Source organism: Simochromis diagramma, unplaced genomic scaffold (assembly GCF_900408965.1).
Source record: "Simochromis diagramma unplaced genomic scaffold, fSimDia1.1 OVJJ01000176.1, whole genome shotgun sequence".
NCBI lineage: Eukaryota > Metazoa > Chordata > Actinopteri > Cichliformes > Cichlidae > Simochromis > Simochromis diagramma.
Window position 1 is genome coordinate 2,415,059 of NW_024386892.1, and position 25,482 is coordinate 2,440,540.

Here is a 25,482-nt window from a genome sequence, read left to right on the forward strand (position 1 = left end):
GAGGGAGCTGGGACAGGCTCCAGCATCCCCGCCACTCTGAGCAGAAGAATATAAAACACCAATAATAATAAGAACGACTGATCATTTCAGCTGCTGTTACAAAAGAATTTCCCTGAAAGATCATGTGCTCACAGTAAATCAACTGTGACCTGACGGGAGAGGCACTTACATCGTACCATTTTATTCAAGCATTCAAAGTTCTTCCTTCTACAAGTCTTATTCACTCCAGCTCTGAGTATCTCACCCCGGGGGCCTCAGTATCATTGTGACCTTCTCTAGTACATTCTGTCAGATGTCTGTAACGAGCTCAGGCCAACAGGACGTCCTGTGGGAACCGTCCCCACGGCCTCAATGCTGTTATCAGCTCGAGACTTCAGTGTCGTTACTGGTTCCAGACAATCACAAGGTTGTCTGAGTTTCACTCACTCTCATAGTTCATGTATAGTTCTGTGAAAAATAGTTTTCACTTTTCCATAGCAACAGCTTGATTTGTGTTTCAGTCATTATTATCCACCATCAACAACAGACCACACATCCACCCATCATGCAATCTCTCCAGCGTGTCCTGGGTCTGCCCCGGGGCCTCCAGCACAGATGTGTATATACTGCTGCACAGCTGTTTTAGGGGGTTTATGTTTTTCTGGAGGTGTGGTCCTTGATCAGCTGTAAAACAGCCTGTTTCAGGTTAAGCTTTGTTTTTAATAAATGCTTGAAAAAACGTTTTGTCTCCCTCCATTTCTTCTTGTTGAAGCTTGTTGAGATCCAACCATGAAAAATATCATTTTTTGCCATTTTTAAGTGGACCTTTGATGAGGACGTTTAAAGGTGGGATGAAGATCAGCAGTGCAGAAGAAATCTCATCATTCTGTCTCTCACTGGCTCCAAACCTTCCCTAAGTGTCAAAGCGTGTTCAGATTCAATGAGTGAAAAGGTCGCAGCACGAGATTCACACGTTTGTCACAATCAGAATAAAAATAAAAGCTGTTTGCAGTGACCCGTCCCATTAAGGGACAACTGGAACCAGTTACAATGAAATTAACCAAGGAAAACTTTACTGAGGAGAAACATTAGTAGGAAAGAGATAAAGTCTGATAACACAGCACAGCAGTGATTTGTGTGAGCGGACAGAGCTAAGAGCTGACCTCTTATCATGAACCAGGCTTATCAGGAGCTACAGGAACACTTGTTGTATGTTGGAGCAGCAGTTTACCAGCAGCTGACAGGAAGAGGCTGGATAAACTCATCAGGAAGGCCAGCTCTGTGCTGGGATGCACCCTGGACCCAGTGCAGGTGCTGGGAGACAGAAGGACTCTGGCCAAAATAACATCTCTGATGGACAGAGTCTCCCAACATTTACATGCATGTAAGTGTTGCTGCAGAGCTGCTGCAGTGACAGACTGCTGCGCCCTCGATGCATGAAGGAGCGTTTCTGCAGCTGCCAGACTGCACAACCAGAACTGCTCCCAACAAACAGATGTTTACATCAGTGCTGTAACTTTCACTATTTTATCAACTGATTCACACGACAACCAGGTCGGCCTCTTATCTGTATTTATTTAATGTAATAACAGTGCAGTACTCTGGTAACTGCTGTCCTTGATGTAAATATGTAAAAGAAATGTGCATGTTTGTGTCCTGTGTGCGGTTTGTTTGTGTGTCTGTCTGTCTGCTGTTACAACCAAGTTTCCCCTTGTGGCACAATTAAAGGATTATTCTGTTCTGTTCTGTTCTAAGTGCAAATTTAACAGCAAAATCAAAACGCAGCAGCAATGTAATATATTTTATTACAGTCATGAAAAAGCGTGTCAACTGCAGAACAATGCATGTTATCATTCTCCCCCCCCCCCCCCAGCATAATTCAAAATAAAAAAAGCATTTGCACTCTCTGTTGCTGACATATGAAATTTGAATAAAACATAAAAACATGCTTTCAGCTTCATGGATTATGATGAGTCCGTCCTATGAAAGTCCTCCTGGGCACGTCCAGGTTCAAAAAGCATCCTTTGATTTTAGCTCAGACCTCACAGGACCGTCACTCAAACTGACCCACAGGAAGGAGAAAAGAAGAGCAGAGGACGAATAACCGTCTCAGCCTGCAGCAGCACGATCACTGCAGTCGCTCGTTAGTAGCAGCCGAAGCAGCCCGACCCTGTTGGCGACCCTGAACATGCTGCCTGTCTCCCTCTTCTGGCAGTCAGATCTACGCTTTTACTTCTTACCCTGATACTTTAGGAGCCCCGTTTGTCGGCACCAGTCTTGCTCCCTCTGGCACATCTGTACCAATGCAGGAACGCTGCCCCTGAAAACTCCAGCATACAGCCAAATTACAACCTTTAAGGCCCTCGCTGCAGCTTTATTGGTCGGACATATTTGTAGTTTCTTTAAAATCAAGGCAGCAGCATAAAAACATGAGAAAAGAAAAGCACGTGTACACTGAACAGCATCTGTAATAACACTGAGGCACTTTGATCTCAGCCCACTCCAGGAACAGCACATCTGCAACATGTTGACAGCTGAACCAATGAGAGCCCTTTCAGACTGGTCACAGATTAACATCAGTGGAAGACCGTGATATTCAGCAACAACAAACCCAGTTTGAACTTCTGATATTCTCCCACAGTCACAGCAGAAGTCCGCCGTGACTGCAGCGTGGGACCAACTCTCGGTGCACAATCCCGTACACGTGAGAACCAACCGTTGATATTGCGCAGCATGGAGCACAGCACGTATAAGCCCAGTTAAAAGCAGAGCGTGGACTGAGAGTCCCTCTCTGAGAGCGCTCGCTCGCTGCAGCTACGAATCAAAGTAAAGACAAACGTAAAAATGGAAACAGGCTCTTCTGGGGAAAGGCTCACGGCCCTCCCCTACTCCTCCTCTTCCTCGTCATCATCCTCATCGTGGCAGTGGGTAATCTCCTGCGGGGCCTGAGGAAAGAAATGCGGCGGCTGGATCTCACTGATGGATCGGGTCAGCTGGTGTCTTTTGCACTCGATCTCCTTAAAGTCGACGTCGTGGCGGTTTCTTGTGGCCAGCGGCGACTCTATGTCCATGATGTTGACGTGTGTGTGTTCCACTGTGGATTCATGAGGCATCTGGGAGGGACACGGTTCAGTGAGTGACAGAAATCAAGAATCACTTTCTCGTCTGTAACAACGACCCCCATGGGGTGTGGGTGGGCACGGGGGGGTCTTTATACTCGACATAAATGGTTGCCTAAGTATTAAATGTCTAACGTACTGAACTGAACCCACCGATAGACCTTCGTGTGAATCTGAAGCTCCTGAGAGCTTTTCGACTTACTGCATTCACAACTACGGGTGTAGGTTTCTCACCAGCACGTGTGCAGCTCTGAACAGGTAGCTGAAGGGGTAGTAGAGCAGGTTGATGAAGGAGGCAGCGTACAGGTCAGCGTAGCGCATCACCTGGGAGGCGAACAGAGTCTGCCGGGATCCGCTCCGAAACAGACTTCCCATCATGCCGTAACACATGTCCATGTCATGAGTCACTTTCTGAAAAGGTCACAAACATGCACAGTCACGTCAGACTCGCTGGTGCTGCGGAGTCAAAGGTCCCAGCTGCTGTTAGCATCAAACCAGTAGGATACGCAGTTCCTCATCCCAGCATTATGGAGCAGGTGGTGTGATGCCCAAGACAAAACCGGTTGGTAACAGTACAGTAATATGTTGGTTGGATAACCTCCTGCTTATTCTATTGGCTGCTCTCTTTAGAGTTCACCACAGGAGAGCATCCTCCTCTGCGTACGTCCATACCAGCTCAACCCCTCAGCCCGTCCCTCTCATACTGGTTTCTAATCCTTCCCATCTGGATCACTTCTAATAAAAATCGAAGCATATTCAGCTCTGCAGCTCGTCCTCCTGTCTTTCAGTGATGTCTAGTTTGGAGACCAAACCTATTGTGATTGGTCACTTAAGCTATGTATATACAGTGGATGCAAAAGTATTCGGCCCCTTGAACTTTCCCACATTTTGTCACATTAAGGCCACAAACATGAATCAGTTTTATTGGACTTCCAGGTGAAAGACCAACACAAAGTGGTGCACACGTGAGAAGTGGAACGAAAATCAGACATGACTCCAAACATGTTTTACAAATAAATAACTGCAAAGTGGGGTGTGCGTAATTATTCAGCCCCCTGAGTCAATACTTTGTAGAACCAGCTTTTGCTGCAGTTCCAGCTGCCAGTCTTTTAGGGTCTGTCTCTACCAGCTTTGCACATCTACAGACTGAAATCTTTGCTCATTCTTCTTTGCAAAACAGCTGCACAACTGCTCTGTGACGGCCTCAGAGGTTGTCTAAGAGAATATTGGGAGCAACAACACCATGAAGTCCAAAGAACACAGCAGACAGGTCAGGGATAAAGTTATTGAGAAATTTAAAGCAGGCTTAGGCTACACAAAGATTTCCCAAGCCTTGAACATCCACGGAGCACTGTTCAAGCCATCATCCAGAAATAGAAGGAGTATGGCACAACTGTAAACCTACCAAGACAAGGCCGTCCACCTAAACTCACAGGCCGAACAAGGAGAGCGCTGATCAGAAATGCAGCCAAGAGGCCCATGGTGACTCTGGACGAGCTGCAGAGATCTACAGCTCAGGTGGGGGAATCTGTCCATAGGACAACTATTAGTCGTGCACTGCACAAAGTTGGCCTTTATGGAAGAGTGGCAAGAAGAAAGCCATTGTTAACAGAAAACCATAAGAAGTCCCGTTTGCAGTTTGCCACAAGCCATGTGGGGACACAGCAAACATGTGGAAGAAGCTGCTCTGGTCAGATGAGACCAAAATGCAAAACGCTGTGTGTGGAAAACTAACCCTGCACATCACTCTGAACCATCCCCACTGTCAGATATGGTGGTGGCAGCATCATGCTCTGGGGGTGCTTCTCTGGACTGGGGCGGAGGTTCAGCTTCCAGCAGGACAACGACCCTAAACATAAAGCCAGGGCAACGATGGGATGGTTTAAAACAAAACATATCCATGTGTTAGAACGGCCCAGTCAAAGTCCAGATCTAAATCCAATCCAGAATCTGTGGCAAGATCTGAAAACTGCTGTTCACCAACACTGTCCATCTAATCTGACTGAGCTGGAGCTGTTTTGCAAAGAAGAATGAGCAAAGATTTCAGTCTGTAGATGTGCAAAGCTGGTAGAGACAGACCCTAAAAGACTGGCAGCTGGAACTGCAGCAAAAGCCGGTTCTACAAAGTATTGACTCAGGGGGCTGAATAATTACACACACTCCACTTTGCAGTTATTTATTTGTAAAACATGTTTGGAATCATGAATGATTTTCGTTCCACTTCTCACGTGTGCACCACTTTGTGTTGGTCTTTCACCTGGAATTACAATAAAACTGATTCATGTTTGTGGCTGTAATGTGACAAAATGTGGAAATGTTCAAGGGGCCGAATACTTTTGCATCCACTGTATATACACATGCATACATATAAACACTTCTCTCCCTCCCCCACCTCACAGTCCCTCTTCTTCTTGTTAAAGTCCTTTTAATGTGTCCTTCTCCAACTGCACTCTGCACCATAGTGCACAACTCAAGTGTGTTCCAACAGGAAAGTTGGCAAAACAAGGAAAACAGGATTGGTTTCGATTCTTATGAAGGTAGAGCTATTCATGTATCACTAGCAACATCCCATAATACTTGTTGTCTTTGCACCTAAGAACATGGCTGCAGCAGAGCCTGCTCAGTGCTCTGCATACATACACAGGTTTAGTTTGACACCTGTTTCTGTGTCTGATTCACTAGACTGTAACTCCTGTCCAATTTTAAATCCTAGTTCAGGGGGCGTTCCACAGGAAAACTTTGATTGAGAACTGGGAAACTGTGGAACTTTGTGGAACGCTGTATAGATCCACACCTCCACTCCACAGTCGCATCACATCTTCAGGGCGAGCATGAATCTACAAAGGATTCCCGTGCTGTGAAAGAGGTCATGCCTCGTGCCTGTGCCAAAAAAAGGTCACGTTTAAATGACCCTAAATGACACACACCACACACTGAGGAGACTGATTGTGGAACAGGTCCGGCCCATGGCCATCCCACTGACACACCCCTTCAGTTCACCTGCCAGCCCAGACTACGATGCTCAACCGTAGCTACACACAGCGTGCTAAGCCAGGGAACATTGTGCTTTAAAGACCAGCAGGCCAGCTCTACTGAGTGATGCGCTTCCTCCACAGCAGGTCTTTATCCTGTCTTCCTTCTCTCACCCCAACCAATCACAGCAGATGGCCCCGCCCCTCCCTGAGCCTGGTTCTGCTGGAGGTTTCTTCCTGTTAAAAGGGAGTTTTTCCTTCCCACTGTCGCCAACGTGCTTGCTCATAGGGGGTCACATGATTGTTGGGTTTTTCTCTGTGTGTGTTATTGTAGGGTCTACAACATAAAGCACCTTGAGGCGACTGTTGCTGTGAATGAGCTGAGACTGATGCCTCCGTCTGGTGGATTACAAATCCAGTGGGGAAGCGTACAGAGGGAAATTCTAACAATGCTGTCACTGTTCATACACTTCACTTTACTGGACATTAACTGTAGGTGCAAAAACCTTTATACTCGTGCTTCTGTAAACGCTGCATTTCTTGAACATGTCTTTAGAAAAAGAACCGACTTACATTTGATGCATTTGATAACAGAAGTGATGCTGTGCTGAGCCAGCCTCAGAGGAAGTTGTACCTTAATGCGTCTCTGCAGGGAGCTGATATCAGGCCTCTCGTTGCTGCTGCTGTCCATGTGCCTGAGGACAAGTCATTTGAAATGTAGTTTCCACAGCTGAAGGTTGAAGCTTCTGCACTGATCTTTCTGTTAACAGCTCGAAATGATTCATGGTTAAAGGCAATATAATATATTTAGGTTTGTTACATCTGTGCTCGATACCCGCCCAACCTCCCAGGCTACACTGGTTCTTATATTTAACTTTGCATTTTATGCTGTGCCGCTGCTACTACAACACAATGCTGCTGGAGGCTTGTAGCCTCAGACTCACACTTTGTTCATCTGTCATCAATGTAGTTGTTTGCTGTGATCGGTGGTAAAACATTCAACATTTCTTTCTGTATTGCTGTAAATATCAGTGTTGCAGATATAACTCTGAGGCCCATCCGAGCCCACAACATGTTTTCTTGTTGTTTTTAAATTGCTTATCAGACAAAAGAAGAACCTTACTTGTAAAACTCTGCCAGAAAACAGTCCAGTGACTGAAGTTCTTCAAATAAGGCTAGAAAAGAAAACAGTGTCAGTTTATTTCCTTCACTGAGCTATTCCACAGACCACACATCAACGATGGACACAGTCACTGAATCTACAGTTTGTGAAACATCAGAAAACTTTATTCATCACGGCCTCATCGATGTTTCAAAGGCACGCGCATGACTGATCGGCTGAGGTGGTGCCGAGCTGGCTAGTCAACATTTAATATGAATTAAATATTAACAGTAATTATTTTGCTTAAACGAACAAACTGTATAAAAGCTTGCACTCATACATACTTAGCACAGGAACTGTGTGCGGTTGATTATTTCTTTGTTGCAGCAACGCTCCTTGGAAATCAATCTTAAACTGTGGGAATGTTTCCGTGCACGGAGCCACATCTGGAAGCACAATGCATCTGTGGGCCGGACAGCAGACGAGTGTGTGAGCCGAACCCATGAACATACCAAATCTTTCCTGTCACAGTTTAAACCTCCGGTACCCGGGCGCTGAGGCGCCTGCTGCACCGGTCAGCTGGTATCTGACTGTTCTGGCCTCGCTGCCTGTTTGCGCCGCTGTCGGCAACATGTACTTACTGAAACCTGAACACGTGCAGAACGTTATGTTCAGTGATGAGTTCAGTTCTGCCTACTGCAGCTGGATCGTAGGTTCAAAGGTGGAGAATGCCGGAGCGACTGCTGCAACAACAGGTGGCGGCAGCATCTCCCTCGCTGGAAACAGGTTTGTCGTGATTGGAGGCAATTTCAGTGCAGAGGGATGTGAAGAGAAGAGCCTGCACCCAGTGGCAAACCTACGTGTCCATAGTCTGGGACCAAACTGTCATCCCAGATGACCACACCTCTGCCCCCGCACGCCCAGCAGTTCATCTGTACCTGCAGGAGGAACGGCCTGCCCACACTCCTGACCTTCACCCTCTGAACACTTGTTCATGCCAGAGTGACCAACGCACCGGGGAATGTGTGAATTTGAGACCCGGGTGCAGCTGAGCAGTTTGTTTCTACACAGTCTCACCTTTGACTCTACAAACACTTTGCAGCATCGACCTCGGCAGGAACAAACTGGCTTTGCAACGGTGTCGGATTTAAACAAAAGAAAGAATCAAACACACACAGTTCTCCGTCTGTGCTGCCTGTAGCCCACAGGATAAACATGCTTATTCTTATGTGCGTGTGCACACGTGTGGGCGCAGACTCACAGCTCTTGTCAGTCCACACATGCAGCTCCTGGGCCAGCTCAGGTATCACCAGGAACGTCCTCCAACCCTGACGCTTCTTAGATTTGAGAATGTCGCCAAAAATGTGGTCTCCGATGTAGACGATGTCCTTTCCTTTAGCGCCCAGCAGGTCACAGACGATGTCTGAAGAACCTGAGACACAAAAACAAGGATAGAAAAAAACACTTCTTAAAATGACCATAATCAATCATTTCAAAACATTTCTCACCTGGAATGTGAATTATTTACAATTTGAGCCAAAAAAGGCGAAAGGTTTGCAGATGGTTACAGAGCATCAGAGGGATCGGTCAGAAGGAGGGTACAAAAATGTTCACAGCACTGGATGCATGATGGAAACCAGCGAGGACAGCCATCGAACCACAGCGACAGAACCTGACTCTACAACAAAGCTTCGGTCTGATTAAACTGAGCTGTTGTAAGCGCAAGCTTCCCAGGAACAACCATCAGCTTCAGGTTTGGAGCTGTGACTCGGCTCACACATGTTTGCACATCACTTCTGTTTGTTTCAGAGACGAACCTCTTACATCATGCAGTGAGAGTCACGGATTAAGGAACGAGCCCTTTACTCAAAAACAGGTCAGGACTGTAAATACAACAAAGTCCTGACTGATCAGAACATCTAAACATGAGATCCTGTCCAACATCAGCACAGCTCTGTGTTTTAAATTTACCTCCAGAGTAAACGATGCCGTGCTGAAGAGGTCCGGTGTATGTGCCGATCTTCAGCCGTCCTGTGCTCTGAAAGAAAGACAACACGTCACATAAGCAGCATTTACTGAACTTATCTTTTGTGCAAATGAAAGTTCCTGCTCTCGCTCAGCGGGCAGCCAGCGAGCATCATCCGTGGGTTAAGCTCAATATCACAGGTACTTTGAAGAATTTCCCCTGACATGAGAACCCAAAGCTCACAGAGGAAGCCCAGGCAAAACCACATCTCATGTTTTTACAGGCCTGGTGCTGAGTGAGCTGCAGGTCATCAGCCACATTTCAGCGGCTGGTGTAACTGTGTGGGAGGAAGCGTACACTCGGGCACCGGTGAGTGGCTCTAACTGTAGCACCGTCACAGGAACGGTCGTGTGGCGAAGATGCATCGAGCGTGTGACAGCACAGGACGTTACTTTGGAAACAGCACTCGTGATCATGCTAGTCGTATCAAAGACACGGCAACAACGCAGCCGGCTACACTCGAGTACACTCACAGTGTCGACTTGTCGTAGCACCGTTCCTTCCCCGAAGAAGACGGGCTTACGGGCATCTACCAGGATCAGGTCGAAGTAGGACTGCCAGGGCTGGTGGGGCGTGCCCGGCTGCAAGGTCATCCACACACACAATAACACATCAGTCTGAGCGTGTAGGTCAAATGTGTACGTAAGCTTTAATCATCCGTGTTACCTTCGGACCATGAGGGAGGTCAAACAGGTAGCTCATAATTTTCTGTAAGACAAGAGTTTTTTTCATCAATCATGTTTGAATCCAATTTAAAATGAATCATGTTTGAAATTTTCCATTTTCACACCACAATGACGACCCCCCCCTCCCCCCCCTCTCCCTCCCTCCCTCTCTTCTCTCCCTCCCTCCCTCCTCTTCCTCTCTTCCTTCCTCCCTCTCTTCCTCCGCTCCTCTCTCTTCCTCTCTCCCTCCCTCCCTCCTCTTCCTCCCTCCCTCTCTCCCTCCCACCCTCTCTCCCTCCCACCCCTCTCTTCCTCCCTCCCTCTTCCTCTCTCCCTCTCTCCCTCCCTCCCTCTCTTCCTCTCTCCCTCCCTCCCTCTCTTCCTCCCTCCCTCCCTCCCTCCCTCCACTCTCGCTCCCTCCTCTCCACGCTCTTTTCTTCCTCCCTCTCTGCCTCCCTCCCTCTTCCCCACTCCCGCTTCCTCTCCCTCCCTCCCCTTCCGGCCTCTCCCGTCCCGCCTCTCTCCCTCCCTCCTCCTCTCTTCCTTCCTCCCTCCCTCCCTCCCTCCTCTCTCTCCCTCCCTCCCTCCCTCTCTTCCTCCCTCCCTCCCTCGATGGATAGATCAAAGCTGAAGGAAGAACTTGGTAAATGACAGAAGAGGGAAACCGTGTCAAAGACTGTGGGGATCTAAAGACCACAGCAGCTTCAGCACCTGTGAAGCTGAAGACGTTTGGCTCTGCGGTCAAACTGATGAACCGGAGAAGAAGGTCCTTAGACGAGAAGGTGACTCCAAAAATCACTTTAACAAAACAAATCCTCTGCAGAGGTGGGAGAACCTGCTGGAAGCATCTTAGCAGTGCTTCATGTATCAGGCCTTAACTCACAGCCTACAAGGCTTCTTCCCTCAGCCTGCTGGGAGTCAAACTGCACTGAAAGCTCTGAAAGGGACAAAAAGCTTCTCCAGTTTAGTGACAAACACCAACACTGGTAAACATCCTGCAGGGAAACTGCTGGTGGCAGCATCTCCATGGCAGAAGCAGCGAGCGTGCTCAGAGTTGATGGAGCTGAAAACGTACCAGTAAGTGTTCAGCATCACTCGGAGGTTCTAATTACAGAGAAAGCAGACACTCGTATTTGTTTACGATGAGCATCCAGGTCGAAGCCGCCTCATAGTAGGGCTGCAGTACATCGAATGACCAGCAGGTGTCAGTGCTTCAGCGGGAGCTTCCTCACAGCGTTACTGGAGACAAAGCTAATCCCAGGAAGTGTCTGGTTAGACACCCTGTTTCTAAGGTTTTCGGGCTGAATACAATTCTTGTGGTTTAACTAATTGGTGTTTGTCATCCAGCATCAATTTCTCTGTAGTAGAGATTTTTCTACTAATCTCTGAGATTAAAAGGTTGGAGATAAGCCTGACCTATAGTTAAACTGTAAAGAAAAAAAGACTAGTTTAATAGTTAATAAATGATGCACTAATTCGATGATGTTGTTCATGCAGCCGTCAGACTTCTTCATTCTGAGGTTTTCTACAGAAGAAGATGAAAACAGCTGTTTATTGTTGTGAGCTTTACCTGTGTGTACTTATAATCACTGTTGGTGACCAAAAACACTTTGGAGACTTCATTCATGCGACTCAGGAGCAGAGGAAGCTTCGGCTACAAACACATCAAAAACAGAATCATTAAAATCATTTCATTTATTCATTTCTCAACAATATGTGTCACCAGCTTCACTCTGTAGAATCAGAGCTGCTCCACTTACGTCCTTCACCACGTACTTCTCCAGGTTTTCAACTGTTTTTTCTTTCAAGGAGCCCTGTGACAGTAAATCAGGTTACTGAGGACATTCATGGACCAAGCAGGGACTGAAGGACGTGGGACTAGGACACAGGAGTCTCTACCTTGAAGTGAACCCAGTCCACAGCATCTCGGACATCCTGGAACATGCTCTTGTAGGACATGAAGAGGTCCCCGTCTTTGAATCCAGTCTCACAGCTACAGGGACACATTATGTTTACAGCGTTTCCATGTTTCTCAAAGAATACTATGATGATGAAACACTACAGCAATATCAGTCATTAACAGATCATCATCAGAGGAGCGGCTGCCCCTCGCTGCCTGAATCACTCAGCCTACAGTACCTGGAGTATCTGGAGCAGTTATTGAAGAAATCCACCAGGCAGGCAAAGAGGTAGGTTTCTGAGGAAAGGGAGAGTGAGTCTGCACCCGTTCATTGGAAAAACAAACCAAAACCAGCAGAAACACAGCAGTCATTGTTCACTTTCTGCAGGATACCAGGGCACGGGTCACAGGCAGAAACCCAGGCAAAGCCCCCTGCTCTAGTTCTCCCAGCCGTCAAAGGCAGCCGGGAGCTGTAATCACTCCAGTGTGGCTCAGGTCTGCCCTGGGGCCTCCTCCCAGGCGGACACGCCCTAATGACCTCACCCCGGAGACATTCAGGATAAATACCTGCATCTCTACTCTGAGCTGTCCTGAGCGACGAGCTCTGGGCTTGGAGTTTATGAACTGCCTGAGTCATGAGCTGAAATCCTGCACACAACCTGAGTCTGCTGCAGGAAAAAAGCCCAGCTAACAAGTAGTCCTGGCGAGGGCGGTGAGTGGTGCACTGGTGCGAGGGCGGTGACACCAGCAAAGACCAAACTCACTCACGTACTGTTTAATAATGTTCCTCACAGCCGTATTTAGAACTCGTATTAGTTGTTTCACGTCTACAGTTTTCTATGAATTAACACGACCATCCCTCTTTCTTTGGCTGAGTGTGTGAGGGAGCTGTGGATGTGGGCGTCTGTTCAAAGTAATATCTGCCTGTAACCAGTCAACAGTCTGTAGCCTCCTTTCTTCCCTGCAGCAAAGCTCAGTGTGGAGTGTTGGATGCTGACGGACGCACCTGCACGGCATCTGCAATCACGCTCGACAGCATAAAAAGCCGTCTGTCTGTGGTGGTGTTTGTGTGGCGCTGCGAGCTGCAGTGTTTGTAACAGCAACCGTGTGAGTTAATCAAACTGTCATCGGGTCTGGTGTCGTTACACACTGAGCAGAGTCTGATGTGGAACAAGAGGCTGATAAAGAAGGACAAACAAAAGGGCAAAGTAAACGTGGGAGACAGAAATGAAATCACATTTACTGACGTGTGAGCGGCTGCACCATCTCAAACAAAGCCGTCACCAACGGTCGCTGCTGCTGACACTAGTGCAGGAGGAGCAGCAGCAGTCCCAACAGGAGTCAGAGACAGACAAAGGTGTAAACAACACGACAGATGGAGAGGAGGCCGCGCTAAACATCAACTCTGCTTCTTAACACAAGCGAAGATCCTACCCTCCCATCCAGCCACCGCTCACTCATGTCAGCATCAAAGGTGCACTCAGCCAACGCTACTGAACATCTTTCTTTGCATACAGAGAAAGAACTGGAAATCCCATCAGCAGCTCTGCATACGTTTGGATTTGACTCACGCGTCATAGGCTGGATCAAGCAGTGTACAGCTGATCCTCAGTCTGCAGGGTTGATTCCTGAGGTCACTTGTGACAGTAAACGCCCTTGTCCTTGCACTAACATTATGCACAAGTGTAACAAACTGTTTTTGGTTATTTTTGCTTTGCTTTTATTTGTTTTTGAATCATTACATAAACATTTACTGCAATTAATTTATTGGGGTATTTATAAAAATCTGCATGTACTGAAAGCTTTAAAACCCATCTTTTTATTTAGGTTGTTAAAGATGCAAGAATTTGTTTTTGTGTGAACTGGACCTGAGGTGATTCTGAGGATCACAAACATGTGAGCACATGATGCAGTACATCGAATGACCAGCAGGTGTCAGTGCTCCAGCGCGAGCTTCCTCACACTATCACTATGATGAGTCTTTAGATTAAAAAAAAGATTTGCCATATAAGCTAAAATTAAACAGCAATCATTGGATATAAATTGAAACTTTGGATTATGATATTTTAGACAAAGCAATGATTGTTCATGAGAAAATATTCTAAAAAAACAAAAAAAAAAACATTAGAAATGGAGGGACACCAAAAAAAATCCACTTAATGAATGAAATCACTTCCTGAGCACCATCAGAAAACTCCAGATTTCCGTTGTGGTTGCTTCTCTTTGGATTAGACGATCTACTGATATTGCTAAATATATTTGCTCAATCCAGCATGTCAACGGGATTTTGTTTGTGCCTAAGAAGCTGACACCATAGACGGGTCATACCTCTACTCTTCTCCACACAAGCCCGACACGTGTTATATTTTCGACATTGCCTCTGACAGACTGACAACAGATGCTCCCTGTGGTTAAAACAGGCAGTCCCATCTTTAGCATGGAGCGCCAACGTGCTACCACCGATGAACCCGACCTACAGAGTCCCCATTAATGCTGCCAATGCAAACCCAGCTCTCACCACAGCTGTATGTAAATGGTATATAACAGCTGGCTGACAGCTGGCCCACAGTTAAAGGCCTTCCCCAGGTTGATAAAGCACATGTAGTCTTTCTGCAGACATGTTTTGTTTTATTATATCCTTTTTGTACAGAGTGCATCAGGCTCAGGTTTGAATTTTAAGATCAGAAAACTTCCAGAGTTGCTTTGCTTACTTACCGGGGAGGTTAAAGAGAGTGTTGAGGATATAGAAGCGGTCTGTGTCTCCACGCTGGATGAATTTGTTCGGGTACATCTCTCTGATGTCAGGTCTGAGCAGAAATAGTAACCAAGAAGTAGCAAATATAAATACAAGCATACAAACCTCACAACATTATTATCTCCCTCTGCAGCGGTCCAAACTCTACACTGAAACCAGCGTGCTTGTTAACATGATGTGAGTGTGGCACACAGCATGGGAAGATGTCAGGAATACAGGGATGAGTCCAAGAAGTCAGTCACAGGTAGAAAACTGCTGGCAGATTAAATCCAGTGTTCAGTTCTTTGGTGTGTAGCTCACCCAGATGTGCTGCTCATGAGCCAGACACAGACAAACCAGTGTAGCGGAGTTTTAGCCACAATTAAGCTGCTAAAGAACTGAATGGCTCCTGGGTGCTTTAGCTCAGCAGCACCATCATACTAGAATCTGTAATCAAACTCCTGCCTGCCTCAGCTGTACTTGGAAGATGTCCACAGCACCTGTATTTGAGTTTTGACCTTCAGCACAGAAAAATTCATTGGTTGCTGAAGTAGAGAAATATTGACCTGATCCACAATCACGTCCTCGAAAGCACAACGACAACGTCAACAATCCCCCCAACAGGCTTAACCAGTGAACGCACTGGTGAACACCAGCGAAAGGTTTCGTGCTCTGAAGAAACACCGGCATGCAGCACTTCCTCTGAGCGGCGCTTGACAGGACAGTCAAGTTTCAACAGTTTTTATCGCCTAAGCTGAATTTAAAGACAGAGGTTTGTATAATTGCCCAGTTTAAAGCAAAGTGGGAGTAATGGACCTTACCCCTTCAAGAAGTTGAACCCATGCACACACACCAGAATGTTTCCATAGGCATCAACTTTGAGCAGGTTCCCATACATTGTGTCGAACACCAGACCTCTGTGAAGCACGGAAATAGGTGAAAACATAAACACTTGACATTCACCATTCGGTGCAATGGTGAAGTGAAATAATAAAGCTGGGATCTGTGAACCTACCTGGTGGGGAAGGAGGGATCGTAGACAAAGTTCAGCAGCTCCTGTGGATATCCAATGGATACCAGGCGCTCCACTGTCAAGTCGAAGCCCAGGGACTCATATTCAGGAGATTTATACACTAAAAAAAGCAGAGAGACAAGCTCAGGTTCACAACAATCCTTCCAGTAACGGATGTTGTTGTATCCACCATGGAAAGAGTCTTATTCATGTCTTTGGTATCTTGCTACAACGGTCCAAACAAAACCAAACTGTGTTTTCTATCGTTTAAACAACAAGCTAGCAAGGTCTTCTTCTGCATCGCGGTCATATCTCCCACGAGCACACTGCATGCTTGATGCCCATACATTCAAACAAACACATTTGTGCTTTGGCAACGTTTTTAGGGATCATATTTATTTAAACTCTACATAAAACGTAGCGGTTCCTGTGGCTGGGTGGGGGTGGATATTTCCACTTAATAGTCTGTTATTATTTTATAATGTGAATTCTAAAAGTTAACTTCAGAGACTGATATACAGAAAATGCAAAAAAAAGGAACATTTCAGGCTCCTACCGTCATAGGTTTTGTCTAAATATTTAAATAATCAAGTAATTAAGGTAGACGTAGATGATGGCATTATCTAGAAAGTTCCTTCAGCTCGGTGCTTTAAATCAGTCGTGTTCTCTGACAGCAGATTTAGGTGCAGGGAGGGCTTTTGTTTACAGCTAATAACATTCTGTAATATTCTTCTGACGATAGGCGATACGCAGGCCACTTTCTGATGGGCGGGGCAACGTGATCATGCACGGACTGTTTAGAACACAGAAGAAGTCCAAACATGGAGGAACTAGCTGCCAAAAAATACAAAGTCGCCAATTTGGGAATTCTTTGACTTTAAACTGGATGAAAGAGGGAAACCTGAGGATGTAACCAAAGCGGTGCAGACGCACGGTGCCAGCAAAGGACTCAAGCACGGCTGACTTGCACGAGCATGTACGTGTCCACCATCCTGCTGTGCTCAGCTTACCGCAGCTAACACTGTGAATCACGCGGCTAAAACATGCTCGTTTTTCTGTCAAAGAATTTCTACGTTTTGTTTGGAGGGAACATCTGACCTTCTTTTCTTGTTTGTTTCAGTATTAATATAGCTATAATACAGCGTTTTTTTAAGATCACTGGAAGAGACATTTTGATTTTTAACTTTTTGTTTAATTTTGTATTTGTTGTTGGGTCGAGTGTGTCAGACAGATAAACACAGAAGAAGCCAGTTTCTCTTCGATTCTCTCCCACCATCGTTGATGGTCGACATATTCGTCCAAACAGTTTGGGATACCACCGCTGCACACATATATGTGGAGTTAAGGAGGATGACCTAAAATAAATAAGTGGAATTTACATTAAAGAAAAGACTCACTCACCTGCAAGAGTGTAATCCATATCAAAACCAAAACACTTGATCTTTTCCATGGCCAGGCTTCGATTAACAAACACTCTGAAACAGGAGAATCGTTCGGTCAGCGACTGCACGGCAGATGAAAGTGTCATGAAATCTAAAACTCAAATGAAACTACACTGCTTACTTTTCCCACAACACACACCCAGACCACAGTAAACAGTTAACAAATCAGTCTGCAAGGACAGAAACTACAGAACAGTGCAAAGTCTTAATGCATGATGCAGGCCGAGCTTCAGTCCCTCAGATAAAACTCACGCTTGTTATTACCATCAGCTGGAAAAGGCTGATGATGTCACCTTGCTGGGCAGGTAATGTGATGCAGGACTTTCAAATTAACATCATACGTGTATCTACCACAAATCTGAGATGAGTTTGAATCTCAGTGACCTCGGCCTCAAGGTCAGGGGTCAGAAAAATGTCATCAGACTATTTCTTATATAAAAACTTTTATACTCTACTCGAGCATTTAAAGCACTTTATACTGCAAGCCTCACTCACCCATTCAATTATTTCTTCTATGCCCAACTACTTTCTAATGAAAACATCCCTTACTGCCAATCGTACTACACAAAGTCATTATGCAACGAACAATTACACGAGAGAAAAGTCTCTGTTTTGACTTTCAACTGCAGAAATTTCTGCCCCTCTGTTCTTACGAAATCAGTTAAAAACCAAAAAAAAAACCTGGACAGTCTGAGCAGTGAGCTGGCGTGGTGGCTGTAGCTCAGGTAGTACTAACTGGAAGGTTGGTGGTTCATTTCCCATCTGTGCCAGTCTGCATGCCAAATATCCTTGGGCAAGATAATAACCCGGCTTTCCAATGCATCCATTGGAGAATGAATGTTAGCCAGAAAGCAGTCACATAGAAAGAGCACAGAAAACGTTCCTGGGTAAATGAGGCAGGTTGTGTTCGAGTGCTCAGAGTAGAAAAGCGTTATAAGTACCAGTCCATTAACAAGAACCAGTCAATTAACTGGTTCTTACAGTTTAAGTCCAAAGAGTCGTGCTGACTGTTTTCTGTCTTTGTCACAGCTGCTTTTTCTTTATCATGTAGACAAACTGGTAAATATGTAACTTCTCTACACTGATAGTAGGGGGAGTTTCCCGCGATGTAAAAATGAAGCTATGTGGCCATTAGACTGATGGCCCATCACAGAATGGAATCCCAGCGGTTATAAGAATTAGGGCAGGACCCCCCAGAGTCTACACACAGGTGGTGCAGATAAAGATGGAGGCTTGAATGAGCCTGAGTAACATGGGAGAGGCGGAAATGGGACGGAGTTGGTTGCATGAAGGCGTCTGCAAGGGAGAATGACGGGTAAGCAGTGAACATGCAGAGTAGAGGCTGACTGGCCTGAAGAAGGCGAGCAGGAAGATGATTGGACCAGCGATGTCAGTGATGAGCTTTACAGTGTGAGAAGTGGAAGTGATGTAAAGCTCCGATTAGCCACCAAATACCCAAACAGCAGAAATGTGTGAGCTCATATCGTCCTCACTGAACTGATAATGTGACCTGAGCTAAAGCAGAAATCCAGATGTACCAGATCCAGTGTTTCCAGTTGATTTTTGCCATTTGCAGTTTGTTGGTAACATTGTTACCAGAATGTTCTAACACCAACATGCTGCATAAAGGCAACATATGACTTTAGCACATGGAAGCCACTCATATCACACAGGCTGGCTTCAGCTAACCAGCCACAAACTGCAGTTTAATAGATGAGCCAGTGGGAGCTCACAACAGAGAACCAAACTCATGCACATTGCCATCAACCATTTTCAACAATCCCAAATGAAATCTTGGATTTTTCTACTTGCGGAACGTGAAAATTGGATGTTTCAGGTATTATCCAAGCAGGAATGGGAAAAATCTGAAAGACTTGACAACATTTTCCATGAAGCAGCATCCAAATCCAAATATATGTGTATACGGAAATAATTGAAGACGTACAGATTAAAGGATGGAGATTCAAACCCAACGTCAAAAGTTTGGGGACATTGAAAACATAAAAAGAAAACAGAATGCAATAACATGCAAATCTACTGAAATAAAACTACTGAACCCACAATTTATTAGTGCGCGTGTAGATTCAAGTTAAAAGTGCTTAAGCAGGGCACCAGTTTAGCTCAGTTGGATGAACATGCCGCATGGCTGAGCGCGGCCGGCTTCGAATTCGACCTGCGGCCCTTTGCCTCATGTCTTCCTCAGTCTTAACTTTCTCTGTCCAATAAAGCCAAAACAAATCTTTAAAAAAAAAAAAGCACAGATAAAGGGCCGTACCAATGTGTGACTGGATTCTACTTGTAGTAGAAAGTGCTTTAAGTGATTAAGTGACACCTGAAGAAGATGTCTACTGAAGAAGATGTCTACTTCGATAAGTGCTTTAAGTGATTTATCGAAGTAGACATCTTCTTCAGGTGTTGCATATTTAGGCATGACAATGCTAAATTGCAAAGTACAGCTATACCAGCACGGCAGCAGAAAGTACAGAACTGGCCTCTCTGCAGTCGAGACGTTTCATCTGCTAAAAACATTTGGCACACTGCGAAATAACGACAGAAGACACTTTTGGAACTGACAATAACTTGTAATTCTGGATTTCAGTTCATCTGATGTATAATAATGGAATAAAAGGATAAAAGGGCAGATGGAGAAAGAAGAGAAATGCAAATCCAAGAACCCACAATGAGAGCTGCTCTCTTCACAGTGAGAAATCCCAATCATTAATATTATGGAGCTCCATGAGCTGAGAGCTTCATGGAAGGTCAAACCAAATCACAGACATCACAACTCAAAAGTAACGTCGTCACCATTCACAGTTTCAGTAACAATAGGACGGCATACCTCATTGCAGGATGGTTTTGAGCCAGATCCTTTGGAAAGCTTTGTAATAGAAAATACACGCAGTATTACCACAGAAGTGCTAATATTACCACTCCTGCTGCTCTCTGACTGCAGACAGTCTTTTTATCTCTTAACAAAAGCAATTAGATCTGCCTTCATTACCTACTATTAGTTTAAAATTATGAACATACAAGAAACAGGCACAGCTGACATTTTAATACAGTTCTGAATACATCTGAGTAGCAATATAACAAAGCCCGGGTCTGTGGCTTTATAAAGGACACATCTGAGACGAGTCAGTGTGTTGTTTGGGTTAGAATGAATGAGAAGAAACAGTCTTATTTCATTTTGGTTGCTTGTTCTTATCCTTCGGTCATGCCAGAGTGATATCACAGGTTGAGCTTTGACTAAATGATAAAGTGGAAAACAAGAGCTGATTAAGGACTTTCCTTTGAACTTGTACGTTTTCCATCCGAGTTCCTGCCTGGCTGAGAGCGCCTCAACAAAACCGACACCAACTCTAGCAAACCCCCGATGCTACAGCAGCTGTGCTAGGAGACAGAGACTCAGGATAATGACAAACTGATCAGACCGATATGAATGTTTTTAATCTGAGGTGACAGTAATTGAACTGTGAATCTACAGTAAGGTTAATAGTCCATATGTATAAGTTATAATTATGATTTTTAAAGGCCTTAAAAATCATAGTTATTATGCTCAACCATTATTTATTTGAATAATTAACCATAACTATTCAATTCAATGTTATTTATACAACAGTCGCCTCAAGGTGCTTTATACTGTACAGTAGACCCTGCAGTAATACTGTCACTTTGATGCTTTGGATATTTAAAGAATGAGTCAAGAGAACTGCTGCAGCCGTACATATCTGGAAGACGTCCACTTCTGTTTCCCTTTTTTCCTCTTTTGCAAAGACTAGATCCTTCCTGTATTAGCTCACAGCTGACTGCAGCTGACAGCAGCTGACTGCACGAGGCCTCTGTTACAGCACTGGTGTGTTTTTCTTCATGAACATGTCTGAATGGTATGCACTGGGTATGAATGACAGAGTAACGATTGGTAGGGCAGTGCACAACCTGAAGTCAGACAGAACCCCTTATTACAAGAGCCAGGCTGGCCCTGCTGTCGCCCTGCTGCTCTGTGCTCTCTGTTACAATCGGCTGATTTCAGTTCTTGTGCCAGAGGAAGAGAGCAGCGACACAGTGTGGATGTGACCATTACACAAAAGGGCCCGAGAGCGACGGTGGCCCCAGCCCAGCGACCAGCCCTGAATTTGAACAGGAAACAAATGGATGAGGCTGCAACCTTCGTTTCTACTGTTCGTGTTTCTTATGTAGAATCACTGTGACGATCACTTTAAACGGTTGTTGGCTTTGTGTTCATGCCTTAGGTTTGTACTGTTCAGTGGTAATTATGTTACGTGTTTCGTGTCATTTTAGGGAGACAGTGTAATGGATTCATTTCTCCTGGGAGTAATTAAACAATGTGCTGCATTACGTTTTAGTGTTCTGCGTAATAAACCCAACACAGAGCACAACAAAGACGGGAAAGACCTCCAACGTGCACAAACATTTGACCACGCAGCATGCAACTCAAGCCTTTGATATGCTGCAGAAATGGCGGCGGCTCTCCGAGCAGAGCCAATAAGAACACAATGAGAGAGCGTGATATTGATCAGGGAATCAGAATCACTAAACTCTAATGGATTCCCATCCAAGACACCGTACACTCGTAAAATTCACTTCATGCTGAAATTTAAATGTTGCCGTTTTATTTATGACAAGTGGAAAACTGTACTTGTCATAAAGAATCGAGAAAGAGCTATCAATCTGTCAATCCTTTCCGTGTCCGGGCCGGGTGAGGTTTCCCGTGTTTATGACAAGTGGAAAACTGTACGGGCAGCACGGTGGCACGGTGGTTAGCACTGTTGCCTCACAGCAAGAAGGTCCTGAGTTCAATTCCACCATCAGGCCGGGGTCTTTCTGTGTGGAGTTTGCATGTTCTCCCCGTGTTTGCGTGGGTTCTCTCCGGGTACTCCGGCTTCCTCCCACCGTCCAAAGACATGCAGCTTGTGGGGATAGGTTAATTGATTAATCCAAATTGTCACTAGGTGTGAATGTGCGAGTGAATGTGAGTGTGAATGGTTGTCTGTCCCTGTGTGTTAGCCCTGCGACAGACTGGCGACCTGTCCAGGGTGTACCCCGCCTTTCGCCCTATGACAGCTGGGATAGGCTCCAGCGCCCCCCGCGACCCTGAAAAAGGATAAGCGGAAGCGAATGGATGGATGGATGGATGGAAAACTGTACATAAAGTACTCGTGTGTATTTTCTACCAACTTGCTTTAACTTCAGCTACAACTGCTTGAAGTTAACTATGTGCCGTGTTTCTTTAAGCTGCTTAAATGTACGTCCATTTTTTTAATCACATATCCAATCTGAAATACTGTACTGTGCAAAAGTCTTGAGCCAGTGCTAGTTTCGTTACGTTTTATTTCCAAGGAGCCCGACTTGATCATTTCTTAAATGTGATTTTGAACAACACTTTTCACCCATTTCACTCCATCCAGCATTCTCACAGGAACGTTTCAGCCAGTCAGCTAAAACTTAGCGTAACTTGACACTGTGTCCATCTTCAAAATATTTGAGGAAACTGGACAAAAGAAGAAGGGGCAGGTCTAAAACCCATGTGACCCGATGTGATGTCATTAAAGAATGATGACACTGCATCCTCCCAGTCCACAGCCTTCTGAGCAAACATGCAAGTATGAACTTGAATATTTGGGTACAGAGAAAAATGTCTAAAGTCATGACACAAAAGAGTAAAAATAACAAAGTCAAAGGTCAGCAAAGCCAAACACAGGCGCCATCTTCTAAATCTGGTCTGTTGGTCTGCAGGCACTAAAGCTGCATGAAACACATAAAAAGGGCAGCAGCGTACTAACGACCCGATATCTCGATGCACGCTGCAATAGGTGTAGGCTGCCGGGGATTCCCATGATGCACTGGGTGTTTCTTCTTCACTCACTATGTGTTAACAGACCTCTCTGCATTTAATCATACTTGTTATTAATCTGTCTCTCTTCCACAGCATGTCTTTATCCTGTCTTCCTTGTCTCACCCCAACCAATCACAGCAGATGGCCCCACCCCTCCCTGAGCCTGGTTCTGCTGGAGGTTTCTTCCTGTTCAAAGGGAGTTTTTCCTTCCCACTGTCACCAAAGTGCTGCTCATAGGGGGTCATATGACTGTTGGGTTTCCTCTGTATGTATTACTGTAGGGTCTACTGTACAATATAAAGCTCCTTGAGGCGACTGTTGTTGTGATTTGGCGCTGTGTAAATAAAATTGAATTGAATCAATGGCCATGAGTCCCATTCACAGAGAGTTGGGGACGGCTACAATCACAATATTGTAAGATGGTGACAGATGTACCCTCGTGGAACGCAGAACTGGTCTTTGCAAAATACTTTTACATGTAGTCAAACTGTATTGAATTTATGTGTGGATGTCAGCACATTTTGTGAATAGTTTAAAACACTGTGTTCATGCTGTGGATTCTATATATACAAGAACTGGCCTGGGGTTGGGTGGCTGTAGTTCAGGAGGGGCAGCAGATCATCAACTAATCAGAAGGTTGGCGGCTAAAAACTGCAGCTGTTGCCAGAGGGTGGATTTTCTGCATTCATAACTCGCAAGTGATCAACATCCCCAGCATCGCTGGTTGGAATACTGGTTACAGTTGTGTAATATATGCTCCACAAACAAATGTGTGCAACTTTAGAGTACTCACAAACATACATTCAGCACAGTCCCAAAACACTGGACAATGAGGTAAAAGCAGACCTGCACAGAACAACACACAGCATCCTGTAGCAGAGTGATGCTGACAGAACACAACAAAGACGGCCAGGATCAGGAGAACAGCTCGGGAACGAAGCCCGGAAAGCTGAAAGCATGCAGGTGCTCACTCCGACGTGGACTTCCAAGCTTGTTACAACTGCACACATTCTCCATGCAAACTATGCTAAAGGAGAGGCGGCTCAAGACTTCTACACAGCACTGTGTAACTGCACATTTTATGAGCATCAGCGGACAGACTACCATCTACCTGTGGTGGGCTTCACGACGATACTTCTTCATGGCCACACCGTCCATGTTGGCTGGAAGAGCAGCGAAGTTCTGCAGACGGTCGCTCCACGAGGTCGTCATCTTTAACCGTTACTGACGTTTCTGTAAGAAAAGACACCGAATCGTTTAAACAGCCCAGCTGGCTCTTTGCGTCGCACATTAACGAGGACGCTTCAGCGTCTCCCTGTTACACCCACGGCCCCTCACGTCCTTTAACGTCGTAACGCCTCAAATCTCACTTTTTGATGATGACCCACACCCTCTCACACAGCCCTTTTCCACCATCACCCACTCGGGTTTAGGGGCTTCCTCTGTTTATTAAGGCCATGTGGATTGGACTGTTAACGGCACATGCGTATTTTAAACAAGAGCAGAAGGCAGGTTCCGGTAAAGTTCAGCTTCATCTTACAGAGTAAGTTCCGATGCTGCAGCTGACAGCACGGCGTGTAACCACACTCCGAGCGCCCACGCACTGAGAGCTCCAGCTGCCCTCGAACAAAGTCACAACAACTTCACAGACCAGACGCTGTTAAGATAAAAGGCAGTTTTACACTTTATGCAGAGAATGACAAACAACTCACCGTCGTTTCTACAGTTTTAACTTGGTACAGTGTATGGCGCATGCGCAAATCTTTGCAGCTGCTTCCTGGTCTTCTCTGTTGTTATTGCAGTTTCCTTTTGCACCGAATGACTTCACCGCCCTCTCCTGGAGCTTCTGAATACTTGGCCCGTGTGCCCGCCTCGACACCTCCGTGGACAAAAATGTACACGCACAAAATCTGCCGTAAAATCCACAAACGACAATGTTTTTCTGCTTTTTTCATAAATCACTGAACCAACTTGAGCCCTTTTTAAAATGATCAAAGAAAATTACTTTCAGGATATTAAGCCTTGAAAATCTGCTTAAACATTTCTGCATTTAAAAAACATTGTTCTTTTTTATCTATTTCTCTCAAACACGCAGTCGTGTGGAAGAGCAACAGACTGGTGTTGCGGCATGGTCGTAGCCCCCAAAAAGGACAAAGAGAAAGTCCGCATCTGTGTGGACATGACACCGTTAAATGAGTCAGTGTGTCGTGAAAGACCCTCCCCTCTGTAGACCAAACACTAGGCATGCTCACAGGTGCGCAGTATTTCTCCAAGCTCGATGCTAACACGGGCTTTTGGCAAATACCGCTGTCTAGTGATGGGCAGATGAAGCCCCATGAAGCACTGAAGCTTTTCATCCAATTGGTTCACCCCAACGCAAAGCTTCATGAAGCTTCATTTGCTCTAGCAGGACACCTACTGGACGTAAAAACAATAGCTGGCATGAATTTGAAGAGTGTGGCATTTTGCACACAGCCTGTAAATGTCAACAACAAAAGGAGTGTGTAAAACATGTATATTGTAGTGATGGCAGTACACTGTGTATATTTATACTGGCAGTATGGAAAATGATTATTTGGAAATGCTTAAAATGGAAATGATCATTTACTGTGAGGTGAGGTGTGGTTGGGGTGTGGACAGTAGTTGTGCTTTTGTAACGTTGAGGTATGGACAGCTA

General features: G+C 45.4%; 1 protein-coding gene across 3 annotated transcripts; it reads right to left on the bottom strand.

Moving 5' to 3' along the window:
• Positions 1-1,765: 1,765 nt before the first annotated feature.
• On the bottom strand, positions 1,766-24,972 carry nt5c2a (5'-nucleotidase, cytosolic IIa). Of its 3 annotated transcripts, none has more exons than XM_040033900.1 (18): positions 24,518-24,972; positions 23,917-24,038; positions 16,911-16,984; positions 15,513-15,630; positions 15,319-15,414; positions 14,479-14,570; positions 12,003-12,060; positions 11,763-11,856; positions 11,624-11,677; positions 11,434-11,517; positions 9,865-9,906; positions 9,672-9,779; positions 9,144-9,210; positions 8,434-8,604; positions 7,194-7,245; positions 6,705-6,765; positions 3,333-3,509; positions 1,766-3,092 (listed from the first exon to the last, which is right to left on the bottom strand). In XM_040033900.1, the coding sequence occupies exons 2-18, from the start codon at positions 24,015-24,017 to the stop codon at positions 2,865-2,867; spliced, it is 1,677 nt and encodes a 558-aa protein (XP_039889834.1). In that variant the 5' UTR covers positions 24,018-24,038; positions 24,518-24,972; the 3' UTR covers positions 1,766-2,864. The 3 variants fall into 3 exon arrangements, with proteins under 3 accessions (XP_039889834.1, XP_039889835.1, XP_039889836.1); XM_040033901.1 differs by lacking the exon at positions 24,518-24,972 and adding an exon at positions 24,346-24,475; XM_040033902.1 differs by lacking the exon at positions 24,518-24,972 and adding an exon at positions 24,176-24,316.
• Positions 24,973-25,482: the final 510 nt, after the last annotated feature.

Coding starts and splice junctions, on each gene's coding strand:
- nt5c2a (XM_040033900.1), bottom strand. CDS start 24,017: ATGACGACCTCGTGGAGCGACCGTCTGCAGAACTTCGCTGCTCTTCCA. Junction 11,857..12,002: donor AACTGCTCCAGATACTCCAG/GTACTGTAGGCT, acceptor GTGTCCCTGTAG/CTGTGAGACTGGATTCAAAG. Junction 11,678..11,762: donor TGGACTGGGTTCACTTCAAG/GTAGAGACTCCT, acceptor TTACTGTCACAG/GGCTCCTTGAAAGAAAAAAC.